The 17983-nt window shown below is 41.7% G+C and overlaps 1 protein-coding gene across 4 annotated transcripts in view; it reads right to left on the reverse strand.

Moving 5' to 3' along the window:
- Mapkap1 (MAPK associated protein 1) overlaps positions 1 to 17983 on the reverse strand; it is a 232650-nt gene that overhangs the window by 38759 nt on the left and 175908 nt on the right. For all 4 annotated transcript variants that reach the window (XM_046451278.2, XM_046451276.2, XM_046451275.2 and 1 more), the window contains one exon: positions 2160 to 2300. In XM_046451278.2, the coding sequence (XP_046307234.1) occupies positions 2160 to 2300 (141 nt within the window). The remainder of the gene's footprint in view (positions 1 to 2159; positions 2301 to 17983) is intronic.

The raw sequence follows: 17983 nt of genomic DNA on the forward strand, positions 1-17983 counted from the left end.
CATCGTGCGACATCCCTAAGCTAGAGATCTGGCTTCTTCTTGAACAGTCTTCTTATTTTTAGTTCTAAGAAGGTCACCAGGAAAAACAGCCCCAGGGTTTTTTCTATTATTCTCTAAGCAACTTTTATATATTAAATAACATTTTTACTACTTTAGCTGTATACTTTTTTGTTTTTGTTATACTAGGAATTGAACCCAGGGTCGCTTAACCACTGAGCCACATCCCTAGCCCTTTACAAATTTTATTTAGAGACAGGGTCTCACTGAGTTCCTTACAACTAAAGTTGCTGAGGCTGGCTTTGAACTTCTGATCCTCTTGCCTCAGCCTCCCTAGTGGCTGGGATTACAGATGTGTGCTACTGCGCCTGGCCCTTTTGTTTTGTTTTTGATGAGACAATACAAGTATAGATAGCGGGGAGAAGGTAGGTTTTGTACTTTGGGTCAAAGTTATTGATTTGTTTATTTAGTTTGTTGGGATCATCATCATTCTAGCAGCTCACGTTTGAGTTTGTGTGTTACTCTTCTGGTGCTGGGGACTGAATCCAGGGCCTCACAAATGCTGAGTCACACCACAGAACCCTAGCAGCTACTGTTTACCGAACACTTACCATATACCAGGCACCTTTCTAAGTATTCTGCATGTGCTGTGACACTTCATCCTCATAATTACCCTAAGAGATAGGGACTATTATTATCTTTATTTCACAGATGAGGAAATTGGGGCTCTGAATCATTTGCCAATGGCAACACAGCTAACAAATGCCCAGGGTCTGAAACCAGGCTTTACCTGCCGAGCCCATCCTCTACACACTGAGCCACACTGCCTCTCAACTAACAGCCCTCACACGCTGCTCACTCACTGCTTTCCAGGCCCTCTGCAATCCTCAGAAGTTGATGCTGCTGATAGTCTCATCTAAATAGGGCAGAACTGAAGCTCAGGAAGATGAAGACCCTGGCTTATGGTTACATGGCTAGTTATGGATACAGCATTATGCCCAGCGAGGTTCATGGGTCCATCTCTTAATTATTAAGCTGTGTTGTCAGCAGGCTGCAAGTTCCTGTCAATCAAGTTGGGAAGGAATATGTGAGATTTTTGAGGCTTATTACATGTTATCCAGATTTAGAGTAATGCCAACACAGAAAAGAATTAATTGAGAAACAAAGCATTTGTGAGAAACTTAAAATCAGTGAGCCCCAGAATTAGAATTTAAGCTTTTTTCCTCTATGCAATAGGCACACAAGAGCCAGGAAGGGGTGATGTGGCAGAGTCAGGAGGGTTTGGCTCCCTGATTGAGAGAACCTGGCATCCCTACCTGTTCCTCCTCTCCCCAAACATATGTGGAGTCCCTTTGATAGGGAGCAGGTACACCCCAGGGTTCCACTCTGACACCACCATCAGCCACCTGTGAGATGGATGAGATTGCATCTCTTTGTACTTTAGTTACATTCTCTGTCAGATGGGGACAGTAAAAATACCTATGTTTTAGGTAGTTAAGTAGCACAAACAAAGCACTCAGCACAGTGACTAATATCCAGTGGCTACCTACAAAGGGTAGCCATGACGATGAAGATGGCAACAATGACAATATTGTATTAATATTACTATTATGATATTCCTGAATGAAAAAAACAACGAGTTCACAGAGGAACAAAAGGCAGCAGTGATGTCACACAACAGACCTGAGGACAGAATCACAGAATGAAAAGATCACAGAACTTCACCAAAGTCAATGAGCTTGAACAGAATCTCAAGTTGGCTCTACTTCTAATCTACTTTGTAAAGAAGACACAAGATAGAGCAGAGGTGGGAAAAGATGTACTTTAAATTTCATCATCATTCAGCATTTTCTCAGAAAACAACCTACCTTTTTTAATTTTTATTTTGGTACTAGGGATTGAACCCAGAGGTGCTTTACCACTGAGCTGCATCCCCAGCCCTTTTTAATTTTTATTTTAAGGCAGAGTCTTGGCTTCAAACTTTCGATCCTCTTACCTCAGCTTCCCCAGTTGCTGGGATCACAAATGTGCGCCACTGTCCTCAGCTAACAAATTAGCTTTAATCATTCAGGTCACATAAAAGTTGTATGTCACTTCTTTCCCTCTTTCTATATGGACTACTGATAGAAAGAGTTCAGTTCATCACCTGTCCGTGTACTTACCTAACTGTACATCGGTCGTGAATCGTAGTCTGTGGATCATGCTGACTTTGAATGACTTGTAATGGTGGCTGCTAAGCATATCCTGTACCGTAGCTATGTCAATTTGTGAATCCTCCTCAAAAACCCCGTCTGCCCTTGAACCTGGGGAGGAAAAAAGCACTTTAACACATAAAGATACATGAGGCTTGGCAAATGGTGTCTGCTTAAAATGCTTTGGGATAAATTAAAATAATATGGGCTATTTAATTTGGAGAAGAAAAGGCTGAGCAATGACTTAATAATGCCATTCCAGTAAACAGAGGATGGTAACATATTAATCATTCAACAATTAATTCCACAAACACAGCCTATTCTACACCAGGTCTCGTCTGGGCAGTAGGATAAGAGGAGGATAGAAAAATCCCTGCTTGCTCTCCGTGAGAGCTCAGTCTCCGTAAGACTTAAGTCAAGATCATAAGAGCATGGGTGGCCGAACCTCTTGCTTTTCTTCTAAATGTGATTTTCCTGATCAGAGAAGTAATTCATGTTCCTTGAAGAATCCCTATTCCTTCCAGGATTCCCCAACCGTCTGTTGAATGGTTTCCCGCCCTGCACTCCAGTCTCTGCTGGTTCAGGTGGAAGCCTGCTGGCGCTTGGATGTCTGTGACAGTCTCCTCACTGGCTGCCTGGCCGCCAGGCTCCCTCTGCACCACAAGACTTTTCAATTCATCTTTCCAAAGGTTTGATCATTCATTCACTCACCAAATGTTTACTGAGAGCCCTGTGCATGCTAAGTATTATGATATGTGACTCGGGAGACAAATAGGAAGACTGGTGCTCCAAAGCCTTCCCTGGCTTCCCAGAGCCTCCTGAACACAGCAGACTTTTTTTCAGCCAAGCAATCAAGGCAGCCCACAATCTGGCTGAAATGTACCTTCCCACCCTCTGTCACTCCTTACACATGCCTCCTCTCTTCCCTGGGGAGCTCTTCCCATGCTCCTCAGACTGCACACGGGTCCAGGGTTTTCTGCTTCTGGGCCTCTGCTCACGCAGTGCTCCCTCCACCCTCACCCAGAGTTGTCAAAATCTGCTCCCTCCCCCAGGCTAGCTCAAACTCCACCTTCTCCATGAATTCTTTTCTGATGGATCTCATTGGCAGTGAGTTCCACAATGGTTAGTGGATACTGGACCCTACAGCCAGGTAGATCTGGTCTCAATTCACAGCTCTGCCTCCAATTTGCTGTGTGACTTCGAACAAGTGACGTTACTTTTCTGAACTCCAGTTTTGAACTCCAGTTTCTGCCACTCACAGACTGTCACAATTCATTTAAAAAATCAAATAATATGCTTAAAATAATCATGGCTACTGTTTATTTATTCAATTCTCAGGATGATATTCAGCCTTGCAATAAAATTGTTTAGTGGTTGCTTTGTCCTAATATGGAGGCTCGGTGAAGGTGAGTAAAGTATTTATTTATGTCTGTATTTTCTCCTGTAAGCAGTATAGGCAACTGGCATGCTCACTAAATCTTGTCAAGTAGAAAACAGCTGGTAGGGACAAGGACTTACTATGTGCCAAGCATGGTATTAAGCACATCATACATGTCACCACATTTAAGGCTCATGACAACTGATTTTCCATCCTATACAGATGATGAACCTAAGGCTTTTGGAGGCCAAGTCATATGGCCAAGGCTACACAACTTAAAGGCAAACTACCCCTTGGTCTCTAGAGTCTGGAATGTGGGCTTCTGAAGTTGTGGATGCTGCTGGTCTTCTAGGGCTGAGGGGAGTACCAGTCTAGCAGAGGTCAACCAGAGCAGGAGCCATACGCCTTGTGTAGGGGACCATAGGGAAACCCACATAGTAATGGCTTGGGACAGGGCTGGGGGAATGGAAAACTATAGGCTTGGGTATCAAACTGGAAAATTCTGTTACATAACTGGCAGTCTGACAGCTATATGCCTTTTTCCCCCCTAATCACTGTCTATAGGGCGAGCTTTTCAAGAAGCTGGTTTCTGATGCTGTCACACTGAACTCGGACACTGAAGTTATTCCCAAATTGGGCAGTTTCAGCACTCTCAGTAAGGCCTTCTAATTGGTAAGGATGTGGGATGCCTCCAACTGAGTTCCACCTCGGAGCATCTTGCACATGCTGTCCTCTCTGCCCAGCAAACCCTTCTCCCCATTTGTTCCCTCCTGCTATCTCCCTAGGCCTCCTGAAGAGCTTAGATCAAGTGGTGCTCCAGGGAAATGCTCCCTGAGCCCAGTCCCCCATGTTAGCTTGGCTCTTTATGCCACTGTGCCGCGTGTTTTCATAAGTAGTTTATTGCCTGCCACTAGACTGTAGACCCCAGAGAGCAGGCCCAGACCCTGCCAGTGCTACAGTACTGAGGAGGAAGCAAGAGCTCAATGAAAATTTACTGAATGAATGTGAACAGGTGCCATGTCCACAGGAAGGCAATGGTCAGAGAGGCTGCATGACTGAACCAACATCACACTGCTCGGACACATCTGCAGGGGCCACTGCATGACCCATTTCCTTTCTTTGCAACACCTATGAATTTGGACAGCTGTGTCACAATCACAGTCGCTATTGTCTCTTGAGCAGTGTTCACATCTGACCTGAGAGGCTGGCTAGAAGTTTAGAGTTTAAAATAATCATTCACTTTTTCCAATCTATATTTTTACTGACACTTAACTGCCAAAATGAGTTTATTTTTATTTTAGAACATTTTTATACATGAGAATTATAGGGAATAAAATATTAAAATTCTTTAATGTTTAAAAAGTTGGTTAAAGCCTTCTTTTCTGAGAAAATGCATTAGATATAACTTAGTTCTTAATTCCAGAACTTCTATTTTCTTTACTAATTAATATTTTTTAAATATTGCAGGTATTTGATTTGGAAAGAGGTAACAGCTCATTATGCTAAAATGCCAATTACTAAAAGAAAAAAAATCCACACATAAGATTTTTACATTTTATGATGTTGGATTAAAACCAATTTAAAAATTACTATAACGTGACATATAATTTTTTACCGAGCAATCTCAATGCCAGCTGCTAATAAAGCATCTTAGCTGTAAATGATAATTCAGATGCTTTTAGATAAAGTGGTGCATAAATATGGCTGGAAATTGATTTAGCTTCTTACAGAAGCTACTGAAGAATGACATATTTTGTTTAATACACCAGCTAATGTAGTCCTAAAAGCTCAAACAAGTGCCAGTTTTCACTCCTAAATTTGCTGTGGGAGATTAATGAAAACTTTATATTTTGCTGAAATGTTAATAATGGGCAGATGAGATGATAGGATTTTAGTAGAGGTCTTAAAGCTACGGAATAACCAGCAAGGCTTGTCAATTTCCTTATATTAATTTTGTTCAAGCCTTCTAGAGCTGGAGCCGCTCAGCACACTAATGCTCTGTGCATTGACCTTCTACTCTCTGCCAGTGTAAATTCATATCCCATTTGAGGACTTAAGTCACCCTGATACTCGAGTGAGTTCTAAGCCTTGCTCCCGCTGACAAGGGATGTGTTTGCTTTTATGATCAGAAGGGCGACAGCACCTGGAGAGTGGGGAAGGAACAGTCCTGCACTCGTCTCCAGTTCATGCTGCTTGCTCCAAAGCAGGTTAACTGCTGCACAGGAACAAACGCTGGACTTGGGAGCTCCGGTGCCATTTCTCAAATTAGACCCAGGAGTGCCTCTGCTTGGAGGGGCATGTCTGTGTGTGCATGTGACGTCCCCACAGCCAGCAGTATGCAAGGCTGTGGGAAGGCGAGGGGGGGGGGGCGGAGGGGCACGGGGTTGTGGGGGGGCAGTGTGGTGGTGGTGGTGAGGTGTGGCTGCAGGCGACTACAGAGCACAGAAACAGGCAGAGAGAAAAGCCCAAAGAGACATGCCACGGACACTTTATCTAAAGACCAACATTTGAAGAAAGCATTATATCAAAAGTTATGTTTTCAGACCAGAAATGTTCTATGCCTTGATGTAAATGCCTTTAGTGTTTGTATTCTTCTGGAAAAGGGTGAACCCAACCACACACCAAAGATGCTTGGGACTACACCACTGGCATATTAAAATCATTATTGTACTATAAACTTCACATTAAAAAACTCGCTTGTGTTTGAGAGAAGCCATTTTTATCATCTTAGAAGTGAAAAGTAGGGTGTGCCAGAATGTCTTAAAAATAAACATACCAAAAAAAAACCCCACTCCCTAAACCATTAATTTAATTGAAATATAACCTTTTGTATTTTGTTAAATTAGCAATTAAAAAGGTCACAAGCAATTAAATGAAACAAAAGCCACACTGTGTTCATCTACATTAATGCTGAACTGAGTCTCTCCCTGAATGACAAGATAAATTGTAATGGTGCCTTCAAAGACTTCACGATGTATTTTGTCAAAGTCGGGAGTGTTAATGTCTCTATGTGCCATGGATTACCATAATGTATCGTGTCAAAACGCTCGAGCTGCAATAACTCATAGATATATTGTGATAGATCAAATTTTGGGGTGGGGCCTATTACTGATGGGGACCAAAGCTCAAATGAACTGACAGGCTCTGGAAACAAGACAAGGGTTCTTCACAGTGTGGAAAGGTGAGAGGTAGCAGCAGGCAGAGGATCCAGAGAAGTGGTTTAATCCTGTGGAGTGAGAAACAGGAAAGAGGAATGAAGGAATGAAGTCAGGTCCTTGTCCTAGGTGAAGAATGGTCAAATAAGGATGGGGCAGGAAGGGATAAAGGGAAGCAGAGAGGAGGAGAGGAAGGACGAACGAAGGTGACTCTGGGGCCTGCAGCAAAGAAAGAGGAATGCTGTGAGACAGCAGGGAAGTGGCCTGGGCTCAATTATATTAGATGGGACATGAATATAGAGTTCAGCAATGTTGATTCAAACCCTGACTCTAGGGTCAAACTCTTTCCCAAGAGCCAACTTGCAGAGCTGGGACAGACTACCAGACTCTAGAGTCTGCCCTCCAGTGCTCCTTTCCCTTCCTTTGAGTGGTGCTGAAGGCCGCTCCTGCCCCACCCACCTCACCATGCTCCTATGAGCAGGATAAGGAGACTAATGACTTAAGTAAGGGTAAATTCTAAGTTGGGTATTCTCAAAGTGCAGTCAGGGACCCATTATGGGACATATCCCCAAACCCCTTTCAGGGGGTGTGTAATTTCAATACTATTTTCAGAATAATAACAGGAAGACATCATTTGCCTTTTTCATGCCCATTCTCTTACTAGTGCATGAAGCAATAAATAGTTCTGATTCTACACTGCAAATAATTTTTAAGAAACTATCACTTGAGTTTGGGTACAATAAAAATATCCATGGTTGTCTAAAAAGGCTATTAAAACACTCCTCTCTTTTTCAACAATCATATCTGTGTTATGACAAATTTTCTTCATATACTTCAATCAAAATAATGTATTCATAACAGATTGAATCTTCTTTAAGACAGATATTATAGAAATTTGCAAAAAATGTAAAATAGTACTACTCTTGTCCTTAAAAATTTTAAGGGAAATATATTTTTCATAAAATTTGTTATTTATGTTAATGTTAAATGATTAATTATATATATATATATATATATATAGATAGATAGATAGATAAATAGATAGATAGATAGATAGATATAATCCAATAAATAACAGTTCTCCATGGGCTTCATTTTTGGTCTTGTTTGGTGTTGGGGTAGAATTCAGGGAGCTGTACATGCTAAGCATGTGCTCTACCACTGTGCTACATCCCCAGGCCCACCTCCATAACTTTTGGTTTTGGTACAGGGGATTGAAGTCAGTAGCACTTAACCACAGAGCTACACCCCCCCAGCCCTATTCTGCATTTTAGAGACGGGTATCACTGAATTGCTTAGTGCCTTGCTTGTTGCTGAGGCTGGCTTTGAATTCGTGATCCTCCTGCCTCAGCCTCCAGAGCTGCTAGGATTACAGGTATGTGCCATAGCGCCTGGCTCACCTTGATAATTTTAACGGTGTAAAGAAGTCCTGATACCACACACTTTGAGAGCTGCTGACTTGCTTGGTGTGCTTTTATTGTCCCTGGACCTGGGTTTGCACAACCATGATGGACACATAGTATAGTAACAGCTGTGTGTATGTTGCCACCTGACAACAGCTGGAAGGCTTGTTCACACATCTAAGAATAGCTCTGCTAGCAGTGATGAGATCAAGGCTAGTTACAGCCAATATTGTTTTCAAGCTTACATTCTCCCACTCTTGGTACTGAGGACTGAACTATTTATAGTTCATGTGATTTTGTTGGAATTGAGGGAGACCATAGAGGTATATGATTTTTTTTTTTCAAACAAGCAGGCACTGATCACTAAATCCAAGCTCATATGAACTTGTATATTATTGGCAGATTTTCTATACTCATAGATATAAACTACATGGAACTTAAATCCATTTTACAGTTCAATGAGTCTTAGACCAATTATAAAAGGCCCTAATCCAGTGTAAGCTAAAGCAACTTCAGTCTCCCTTTTCCAAACAGCTCTGTGCCAACTCTAAAACTCAACCAGAAGATCAACGGCCACTGTTACACCCCCACCTTTCAGCTCTCCATAGCACAATCCTGCTGACCTCTCCTTCTAATCCAGAAAGAGTTACTAGCCTGCCACACACCCAGTGTTGTGCCAGTGCTCAGGAACTCAGGAGGATGGCGAGCTTCTCCCGTCATTGGAAGGGGGTCCAAGCAATCCACAGGGGATCAGGATGGGAAAAACAGGAAGTGCACAAATGGTGAGCATGCACACAAGTGCTTGTCTTTGGCTGCAGCAGAGAGAGTGTGGAGGGGAGCCGTGGAAAATGACGTGGCGGGGCAGGGGAGAAGAAAGTTCTTCAAGTCAGGTGTAACATTCAGCTCAGGCCCGGACTCACAATAAAACACTGCTGTGCGAGGAACTGCCTGAGCAAAGGGCAAGTGAACCATCCTCCACTCCACGGTCCCAGGTCCCAGGTCCCAGCAGCAACTGTACAAGCAATCACCCTGCTCCTGCCAAGCTGGACATGGCTCAGGTTATACCTGCGGGAAAGGATGCCCTTTCCACTCTTCAAAATTTATATACTTCAAGGTCTAGTCCAAATAGAGCCTTCCCTGGTCCCCTGAAATCTGCAGCCCTCTGTGGAAGTCTCTCACGGTGAGTCTCTTACATTAGCATCCATAGTCTCCTTGTGAGCTAGACCCTTACAGCCAGGAAAATTCTGCTTCACATAGCACAGTGTCATCACAGATGTTCAGTAAATGCTGCCAGTGGAATGAACAAAGTTTGATGCAACCACAGACTTCAATGCAGTGAAATTTTATGTTAACCGTAACAGTACTTCAGGTTTACACACCATTCCTTGTACTTACCATGGTTAATAGAACCTAACATGCCATTTAGACTCCTCAACAGAATGGGTGCACTGAGAACAGGGATCCTTTCTCAATAGCAGCATTTCCTGAGTGCTTATTCTATGTCAGACACCACGCTTGGCACTTCAAACACATTCTCTCACTTAATTTTCTCCAAGCTCCTTTATGTGGGAGAGTATCCTCTGTATACAGGTGAGAAAAAAAATGAGGCTCAGACTGTCATGCTGCTCCTACAGCTATACAACTAGTAGAAGCTGGAGCCAGGAACTGAACCCAGGTCTAATTCCAAACCTGTGCCCTTAATTGCTACATAACCCCCTGTGGGTAAAACCATTCCTTTGATGGGCTGCAATATACAACTGTATGGGCCACAACAACATCTAAGAACTCAATTCCGCCTAGCCCTGCCATAACAAAGGAATCAGGGATAAAACTTAACTGTTGACTCCTTCAGTAAGACTCAGAGCTGACTGCATAAGTGAGTCATGGAGAAAAACTCTTCCTTCGCTCTCTGCATCCATCACATTTTTTTCCAGAGGCAGTTTAGGTCCCCAAAGCCTCATAAGCCCAAAGCTTCTCTTCTATTAAACACTTCCCCTTCAGCTGCTAGTCATTTTTGCTGGTCTCTAAAAAACGATCAATAGGTGATATACAATAACACACAAGCCTCTTCAGTAATCTCTTAGAGCCATCAGGATCATGCAGTAAGGACAGATGCTTCACTAGAATCTGCTACGCTCCAACCAGGGCAGGGATCCTTGCTGTCCCAGTGTTTAACTGATTGGATTCTCAGAGCCAGTGCCTGCCAGGGTGGAGGACTTTCCGCATGGAAATTTTGGATCTCCCTCAATAATTCAAGGTAATCTTGTTTTATGAGGTGATCAGAAAGAAACAGTTTCAGATTCATAGAATTTCTAAAACAATCAGAACGTGGAAAGGGCCCACAGGCTCTGCACTCTGGACCTGCCTATTCCTCGGGCTCACCCTGCAGCACCCGCCCCTGCTCATTCTGTTGCACACATTTATTCACTTCCAAGTGTGCTGAGCTCCTTCTGGTCTCAAGACCTTCAGATGAGCAGTCCTTTGGCCTGTAACATTCTTCTCCTACTCATTATTTAACTAGTTTTTTCCTTTCTCAAGGAAGCCTTCCCCTGCTGCTCTCACCAGCTCTAGGTCCTGCTAACCACTATTCCACCTGTGTAGCACTGATTACCACCTACCAGCACCAGAACAATGGCTGGCCCAGAGGAGGGCTCCAATGTTAACGCTGGGGAACAGACTAACAAATATGTGCTCCAAGTGCATCCAACCAGCCTTTGGAGGATGTATTGTGACCACTAAAGGGTTGGACCTATACAGCTCATTTCAGATTTGCTTGGAAGTTAGGGTGACAGATTTCTCTTGACTTCCTCTTCCTTCAATGTCTTTGTTCCTGTTTGAAGCACAGGAAAAGTAATGGAGTTTTCTAAGGAAACTGGCATTTTTGACAATTTACATGGTAAAATATCTAAGAGCTGTAACATCTGATCAACCCTGAGGTGTCCCTCTCCCTGACACTGGAATCAGGGAATAAGGACACGTCTGCTAGAAGAACCTCGCCTCCCACTCAGAGTCACTGCAGAAACGTCACCTGATGCATTACCCAAACATTAGTCAGGGGCTGCAGGGGCAGGAGCCTACTGGAGGAATGCAAATCTCTATGCCCTCACTTAGAGCCCAGACAGGGTTTGTGGCTCGTCAAACATGTTTCCTTACTGCTCTAATGTACCAGTGTATCGCTTAATGAAAGTTCTTAATTGTAATTCAATTAATTACATACACAGAGTCCCCAATTACATTTTCCAATAAGACATTGGCTGTGGTACAGGTCTAAATGCACTTAACCAATTTTAATATATTAAGACCAATTTCCCTTGAATACTAATTACTACCTAATGATAAAATGAAAAGGGGGGACCTTTTGAGGAAGGGGGAGGGTGAAAAATACAATTCACATGGAAGTTCTCAGCCCACACAGCAAAATTCAGATAATCATTACTGAAGGAGGTGGGGACATGGGCAGGTCTGCTTCTTGTACAGGTCATCAAAGCTTTTTGTCCTAGGTATCAGCTACTCCATTGCCCAAAGGGGCCTGTGAAAAGTCCAAGAAGCTAGAGAGAAGGGAGGATTAACAGGGAGGGAAAAGGCTACCACATGCATGCTCAGACTTGCTGCGGTATCTGTGACAGGGGCTTGCCCTCTGTCTCAGGCACACAGATGCTTTATACAGTGCACCATAGTTCACAAAGCACTTTTGATGTACAGCCTTGTTGACTTGTTCCAATGGTTTAATCCTCACACAAGTCCTCCAGGGTAGAGATTACCATCACATTTTGATAGATGGAAAAATGAAGTTCACAAGGGAGAAGGACTTGCCCAAGGTGACTCAGTGGTGCCAAGTATTTCTCTTTTCCCCTACAGACACTGCCTCCAGCCCACATTATCCAGATGGCAGGAGGTGGACACAGGTATTCAGGGATAATATTTCTGTTTCATTTAAATTCTATTAGTGTCCAGGGAGCTAATGTGCAACATCAACTTGAAAAAACCCTCACCCATATAGAAAACTCCTTACCATGAATGCCCATGCCAAGACTTGTGACTGGCTTTCAGCAATAATTCAACCTAAAATATGCACCACGAGCATCACAAGTCATTTCTATTTATGAATAGAGTTTATTTGCATGGTCACATTTTCTTTTGTATTTGAAGAGTATTATTGTGGCATAATAAAAGAGGCTTAAAGCCCTGGTAATCAGGTCACATGACAGAAATTGGAGAGATTAGCAATTTGAAACTGAAGAAGGCAAAGGCTCCAGAAGCAGAGAGGAACCACCAGGGAGTCTCCAGGCCTGGCACACAGTTAAGCAGGAGGAGGAATTGGCCCATTATGAATAAGCATCAAAAAAAGGATCTGGAAACGTCCCAGCATATGTGCACATTCATTCTCTGCATTCTCCTGGTTGCTTTTTCACTTTCCTTTTCTATTTAGTAGTGGGGGAGGGTCCAAATACCATCACAAAGAAACCTCCGCAGACAAAGATACTCACCCAAACTCAGGAAGACCTGTCCTTAAAAATCATCATGTACTTGACCCTGGACCCCCAGTGAGAAGTCTGATGATGTCAGGGAGGTAGAAGGCTCACTCCATCAAGGGAAGGAGCCAGGTCTGGCTAGACATGCGAATGCATACCTGGTCCCTGTCTAGTGAGAGCGACAGTCTAGTATGGGAGTGGGCAAATTCATGCAATGAAATCAATGATCAGAGAGGGATTCTGAGCCCAGTGAGTAGTCTGGAGAGCCTTCTAGAAGGAACTGCCTGCTCTCCTGGGTCTTCAAGGCAGTGAATGAGGACTCTCAGACTGTGACCCTCAGATGCTCTCCCTAGCCATGGGGTCTACCTGGAGGACCACACACCCTTCCTCAGAACACCTTAAAATAAGGAAATTAACAAGTTCATAAGGTACTGACAATAGTGGAAGGTCTTAGCATCTGTGAATCTCCTTCAAAAGAAAAGGAGATCCAAGCAGATGAAGCTGACGTTTACAAAGCAACTGATGCCTCTCTACAGCAGCTTCTATTGAGGAAATAAAATAATTAGATTCAGCTCTTTTACCAGACTTAATGGATAGAAGACACAGTTCTCCAGGCTCCTCATTATTATTTGTGTGACATTAGCAAACCACTTCACCCCTCTGAGCCCGTTTCCTCTTCTATAAAATAAAGGTGATGACCACACTAGCCTAAAATGTTATATTACGGCATCCATATCTCATGCAATTCTCAGAAAAATCTTGTGGAATAGATCCAATCATTTTCATTTACATAGGAAGCTAAGGCTCAGAGGAGTGATACAATTTTTCTGAAGTCAGCAGTTACAAGTGGTTTACCCGAGGTCTGCCTGATCCTGGTGACTATGATTTATTTAAACACTGTGCTTAGCCTAGTGAGCGACAAAACAGAAAGACACGGTATCTGACACTTTAGGTGTTTCCTAAAGCCAGTTTAATTTCATGCCTATTTTGGCCCTGATGATGGAAAATTCCAGTTTCTCTCTTAAAGCTATGGAATAAATTGGTTCTTTCTTCAAGAACCTGTATGGGCTATCCACATATGATCAGTGGGAAAGGTCACCAGGAACATTTGGCAGAAAAGAAAATTGAGGCTGTTTGGTGCCAGGATTTATATAGAAGCTTGGACAAGGATGGAAGTCTTCTAATGTTACATCCTCTCCATAATGTACTCGTTGCTTCCTTCTGGTCTGATTCCAGCTTCGAGCAGACAGTTGGCTGAAGGATGCAGTAGATTATCAGACAAGAATCCAAACTGGAAAGCTCAAGGACTTTGGCTTGTCATTTTCTTATTTAGGCCAAGATCCAAGCACAAATGTTAGCTCTCAGTCCCGAGGCAGATACTCTTGTTGTATGAGCTTCACTTGCAAGCTTTTTTCTCACAATGCATAAAGACAATTGTCATCACTATTCTTGGGATGGAAAGGTTAGCAACAACCTGAGACTAGGCACTGGAATCAGACAGCTGTCTTAGAATTTAGAACAGTTACTGGCTGGCTAACTTTGAACAAGTCACAACCTCTCCTTACAACGAGAATGTCTTGCAGGGTAGTTATGAAAACTAAAGAGAAAGCATTTTGCAAAATATCTAGCACAAGACCTTACAATAAATAATTTAAAAAATACCCTTTGATGTGGATGATACAAAATATTGTGCCCTATCCTTCCTCTGAAGAAAAAAAAAAATGAAAGGCTTCTATCTACACTTATGGCAAACAGTTCTTGAAATACAAAGTATACAGCTTTTCTGGGACACCAGAACACATTTGGAAAGTACCCTGCTTCTAAGTTCTTTGGTCCTATGACATGGATTTACAGACAGCCCCCTCCCAGCACTCTCCTTCCCTCCATCTGGATCACCCCTTCCTTACATCTCCTTGAGGGCTCTGACAATTCTGTGAGTCCAGACCTCCACATCTGTGCCCATCTGCTCTGTCAGCCACAGAATATTGTTCTTTCATTATTCATTAATTACAGTTAATGTTTATGGTACTTACTATGACCAGGTACTGTTCTAAGCTCTTTAAGATTAAAACTCACTGAATCCTTCTGTCAACCTGACAGGGCAGATCAACTACCCAAAAGAGATAAAAGTAAAGGGTCTAAGGTCCCAGAACTAGAAGGGGCATGGTCAGAATGTGAACTGAGGTAGTCTGGCTCCACAGCACATTCTTTTACATAGTGCTTAATACTTACTGATCATAACTTAGCTCACTTCAAAAGTGGCTTTCATGGCCAGGCATGGTGGCACATGCCTGTAATCCCAGTGACTTTGAAAAGTGAAGCAGGACAATCATAGTTCAAGGTCAGCCTCAGCAACTTAGAGAGACTCTTAGCAACTTGGTGAGACCCTGTCTCAAAATAATAAGGACTGGGGATATAGCTCAGTTGTTAAGTGCCCCTAGGTTTCTTTCCCCAGTACCAAAAGTAAATAAATAAATACATTTTTAAAATGACTTTAAGGATATGAGCCTGTCCTGATCAAACACACCAAGAGAAATGAAAAAAATTCAATTCTTGATATATTTTTCTTTGTTTTAATCCAACTTCTTAATAGGAGAATAATACATCATTCTTGGCTGGGCATGGTGGTGTAAGCCTGTAATCTCAGCTACTGAGGAGGCTGATACTGGAAGACCGTAAATTCAAGGCTACACTCTCTAACTTAGAGAGAAACTGTTTCAAATTAAAGATTTTAAAAAGGGCTGGGGATGTAGCTAAATGGTAAAGTGTCCGTGGATTTAATCCCTAGTACCACAAAATAATAAATGAAATTTAACAATCTCTTTCTGTAAAAAGAACATATTGGGGCTGGGTTGATCATTTGCCAGGATGTATGAAGCACTGTTTTTTTTTTTTAAAGTGAGAGAGAGAGAGAGAGAGAGAGAGAGAGAGAATTTTTTTTTTTTTTTTAATATTTATATTTTAGTTTTCGGTGGACACAACATCCTTGTTTGTATGTGGTGCTGAGGATTGAACCCAGGCCACACGCATGGCAGGCGAGCGCGCTACCGCTTGAGCCACATCCCCAGCCCCTGAAGCACTGGGTTTGATTCTCAGCATCACATACAGATAGATGAATAAAATAAAGGTCCATCGACACCTAACAAAAATTGTTTTTAAAAAAGAATGTATTGTTTTCATAATTTACTTCTATTTTATAAGACTAGTTATAATATTCCTCTGATTTTCAGCAACTGCCTGCCTTTACCTTTGTAAATGCTGGCAAGGGCTTCCTTCATTAACAGTGATTTTGACTCACAAAGTGTAAGAACTACAAGTATCTTATAAATCCTTTGAGACAGAGATGCTGAGGCTCACAGAGGTCATACAACTAAATTAAGACTGTTCATACTTAGAAGTGGAATAAGAACCAGAGCACAGATTTCAAAGCTTTATCCATGAATCCTCTCAGCTTTTCTTTCCTATGTATAAAAGTTGGGCCTCATCCTAAAAACAAAAACAAAACTAATCTGAAACCACAACATATTGTGGAATACTGTGCTTGTACAGCAGTTAAAAAACTGGTGAATTTATATGTAGAAAAAAACGTGAATTAATATGGGATAATCTCTATAAATTGTTAAAATGATAAAAGAAAAGTGCAATAATATTTTGCTATCATTTGTGGTTTTAAAAATGGAGGAATACAAACATGAGTGTGTGCATGTGTGCTTGCATATACACACACAACTCTTCACAGACATGCCAGAATGACTGCACATGTACAGACGATCCCTGGAAAGATTGCACAACTGCTGTCTCTGGGAGGGAAACAGAACAGAAGACTGGTAGGCTTAGTTTCTACTATAGACTTTTGTACTATCTGAAAAAAAAATTTTACATGTGTATTACTTATCCAAAATATTTACCAAGATTCTAATAATACACTTTATCTTATTTGCATAAAAACAGGTCAACATTTTGAAACAGAATCTACTACAAAGTTTCTATAAGTGAATTACTTCCCCAAGTATGTTTACGATGAGAGCCTTAAGCTGGGCTTGGTGGTTCAGGCCTGTAATCCCAGCAACTAAAGAGGTGGCGGCAAGATGATCTCAAGTTCTAGGCAAGCCAGAAAATTTAGCAGACCCTGTATCAAAATATAAAACTTAAAAAATGGCTGGGGATGTAGCTCAGTGCTACAGTACTTGCCTGGCATGTGCAAGGCCCTGGGTTTGATTTCCAGCATCACCCCCTCCCGCCCCCCACCAAATAAAAAAACCTGGGAATCTTTAAAGAATGAAGGAAAATGACAGGGAAGGAGGGCACCATTATCTATTTTTATCAGGTAAAGAATTTAGATAAGCAAGCTGCGAAAGCAAAGGCTTGTGTTGGCAAACCTTTCCTGTTGACATGTCATGGTGTGGTACTGTGTATGTCTGTATAAATGGTTTGAAATTTCAATTGTCTCAAGAAGAGCACTAATCGATGTACTCATTATATAGTCTTGTATATGTGAACTTGCCCTTATTTTTTTTTTCGCTTTTCTTCTTAGAAAGTCATGTATGCTCACTTCAGAAAATCTGGAAAGTACAAGTACCAAAAGAAAGGAAAATGAACTACCCGGAATCTTGTCAACCGGAAAAATCCTTCCAATTTTTCTTCTGTATCTTTTATTTGCTTGTTTTATTTTTATGTTGTTGGGACTAGCCTATATGTGCTCTTTTTTATTCATCTAATTTTTTCCCTTTAAGATTACATCAAAATTATTTCTCTCTTGCTCTCACTACTAAACTCTTGTGGCAAATCGTATGGACTGGAGTTTTATAATGGTAAACCAAGTCTATACTCTTAAAATTTGGGGATATGGCTAAAGCAGGGAAATTTTACAGCCTTCAAATTTATGTTATCAAAAAAAAAAAAAGCTGAAAAGTAATGAGATAATAAACATTCAACTCAAAAAAATTAACTTGGGGGCTGGGGCTATGGCTCAAAGGTAGTGCACTTGCCTGGCATGTGTAAGGCACTGGGTTTGATTCTCAGCACCGCACATAAATAAATAAAAAAGACAAAGGTCTATCAACAAGTAAAAAAATATATATATATTTAAAAAAGTCAACTTGGGAACATATAACTCTTTTAATAAATGCTGGAGTCAGTTTTTTAACATTTTGTTTAGGAATTTTACAGCTATATTTTAAGATTGGCCTTAAAATTTCCTGTCTTGTATGGTCTTTACAGGGGTTTGGAACCACAATTTAAGATAGCCTTTTCAGATGAACTGGAGAGGGTAATCTGTTTTTCTAGTCTCTGGAACAACTGACTGTAGTTATTCATTCCTTAGGTATTGGGTAGAACTAGCCAGTAAAATCATCGTCCTTGGATTTTTTTTTTTTTTAAGTGGGAA

The sequence above is a fragment of the Marmota monax genome, unplaced genomic scaffold (assembly GCF_021218885.2).
Source record: "Marmota monax isolate L192 unplaced genomic scaffold, Marmota_monax_Labrador192_F-V1.1 WCK01_AAM20220418_F8-fsc00020, whole genome shotgun sequence".
In the NCBI taxonomy this organism is placed as follows: Eukaryota; Metazoa; Chordata; class Mammalia; order Rodentia; family Sciuridae; genus Marmota; species Marmota monax.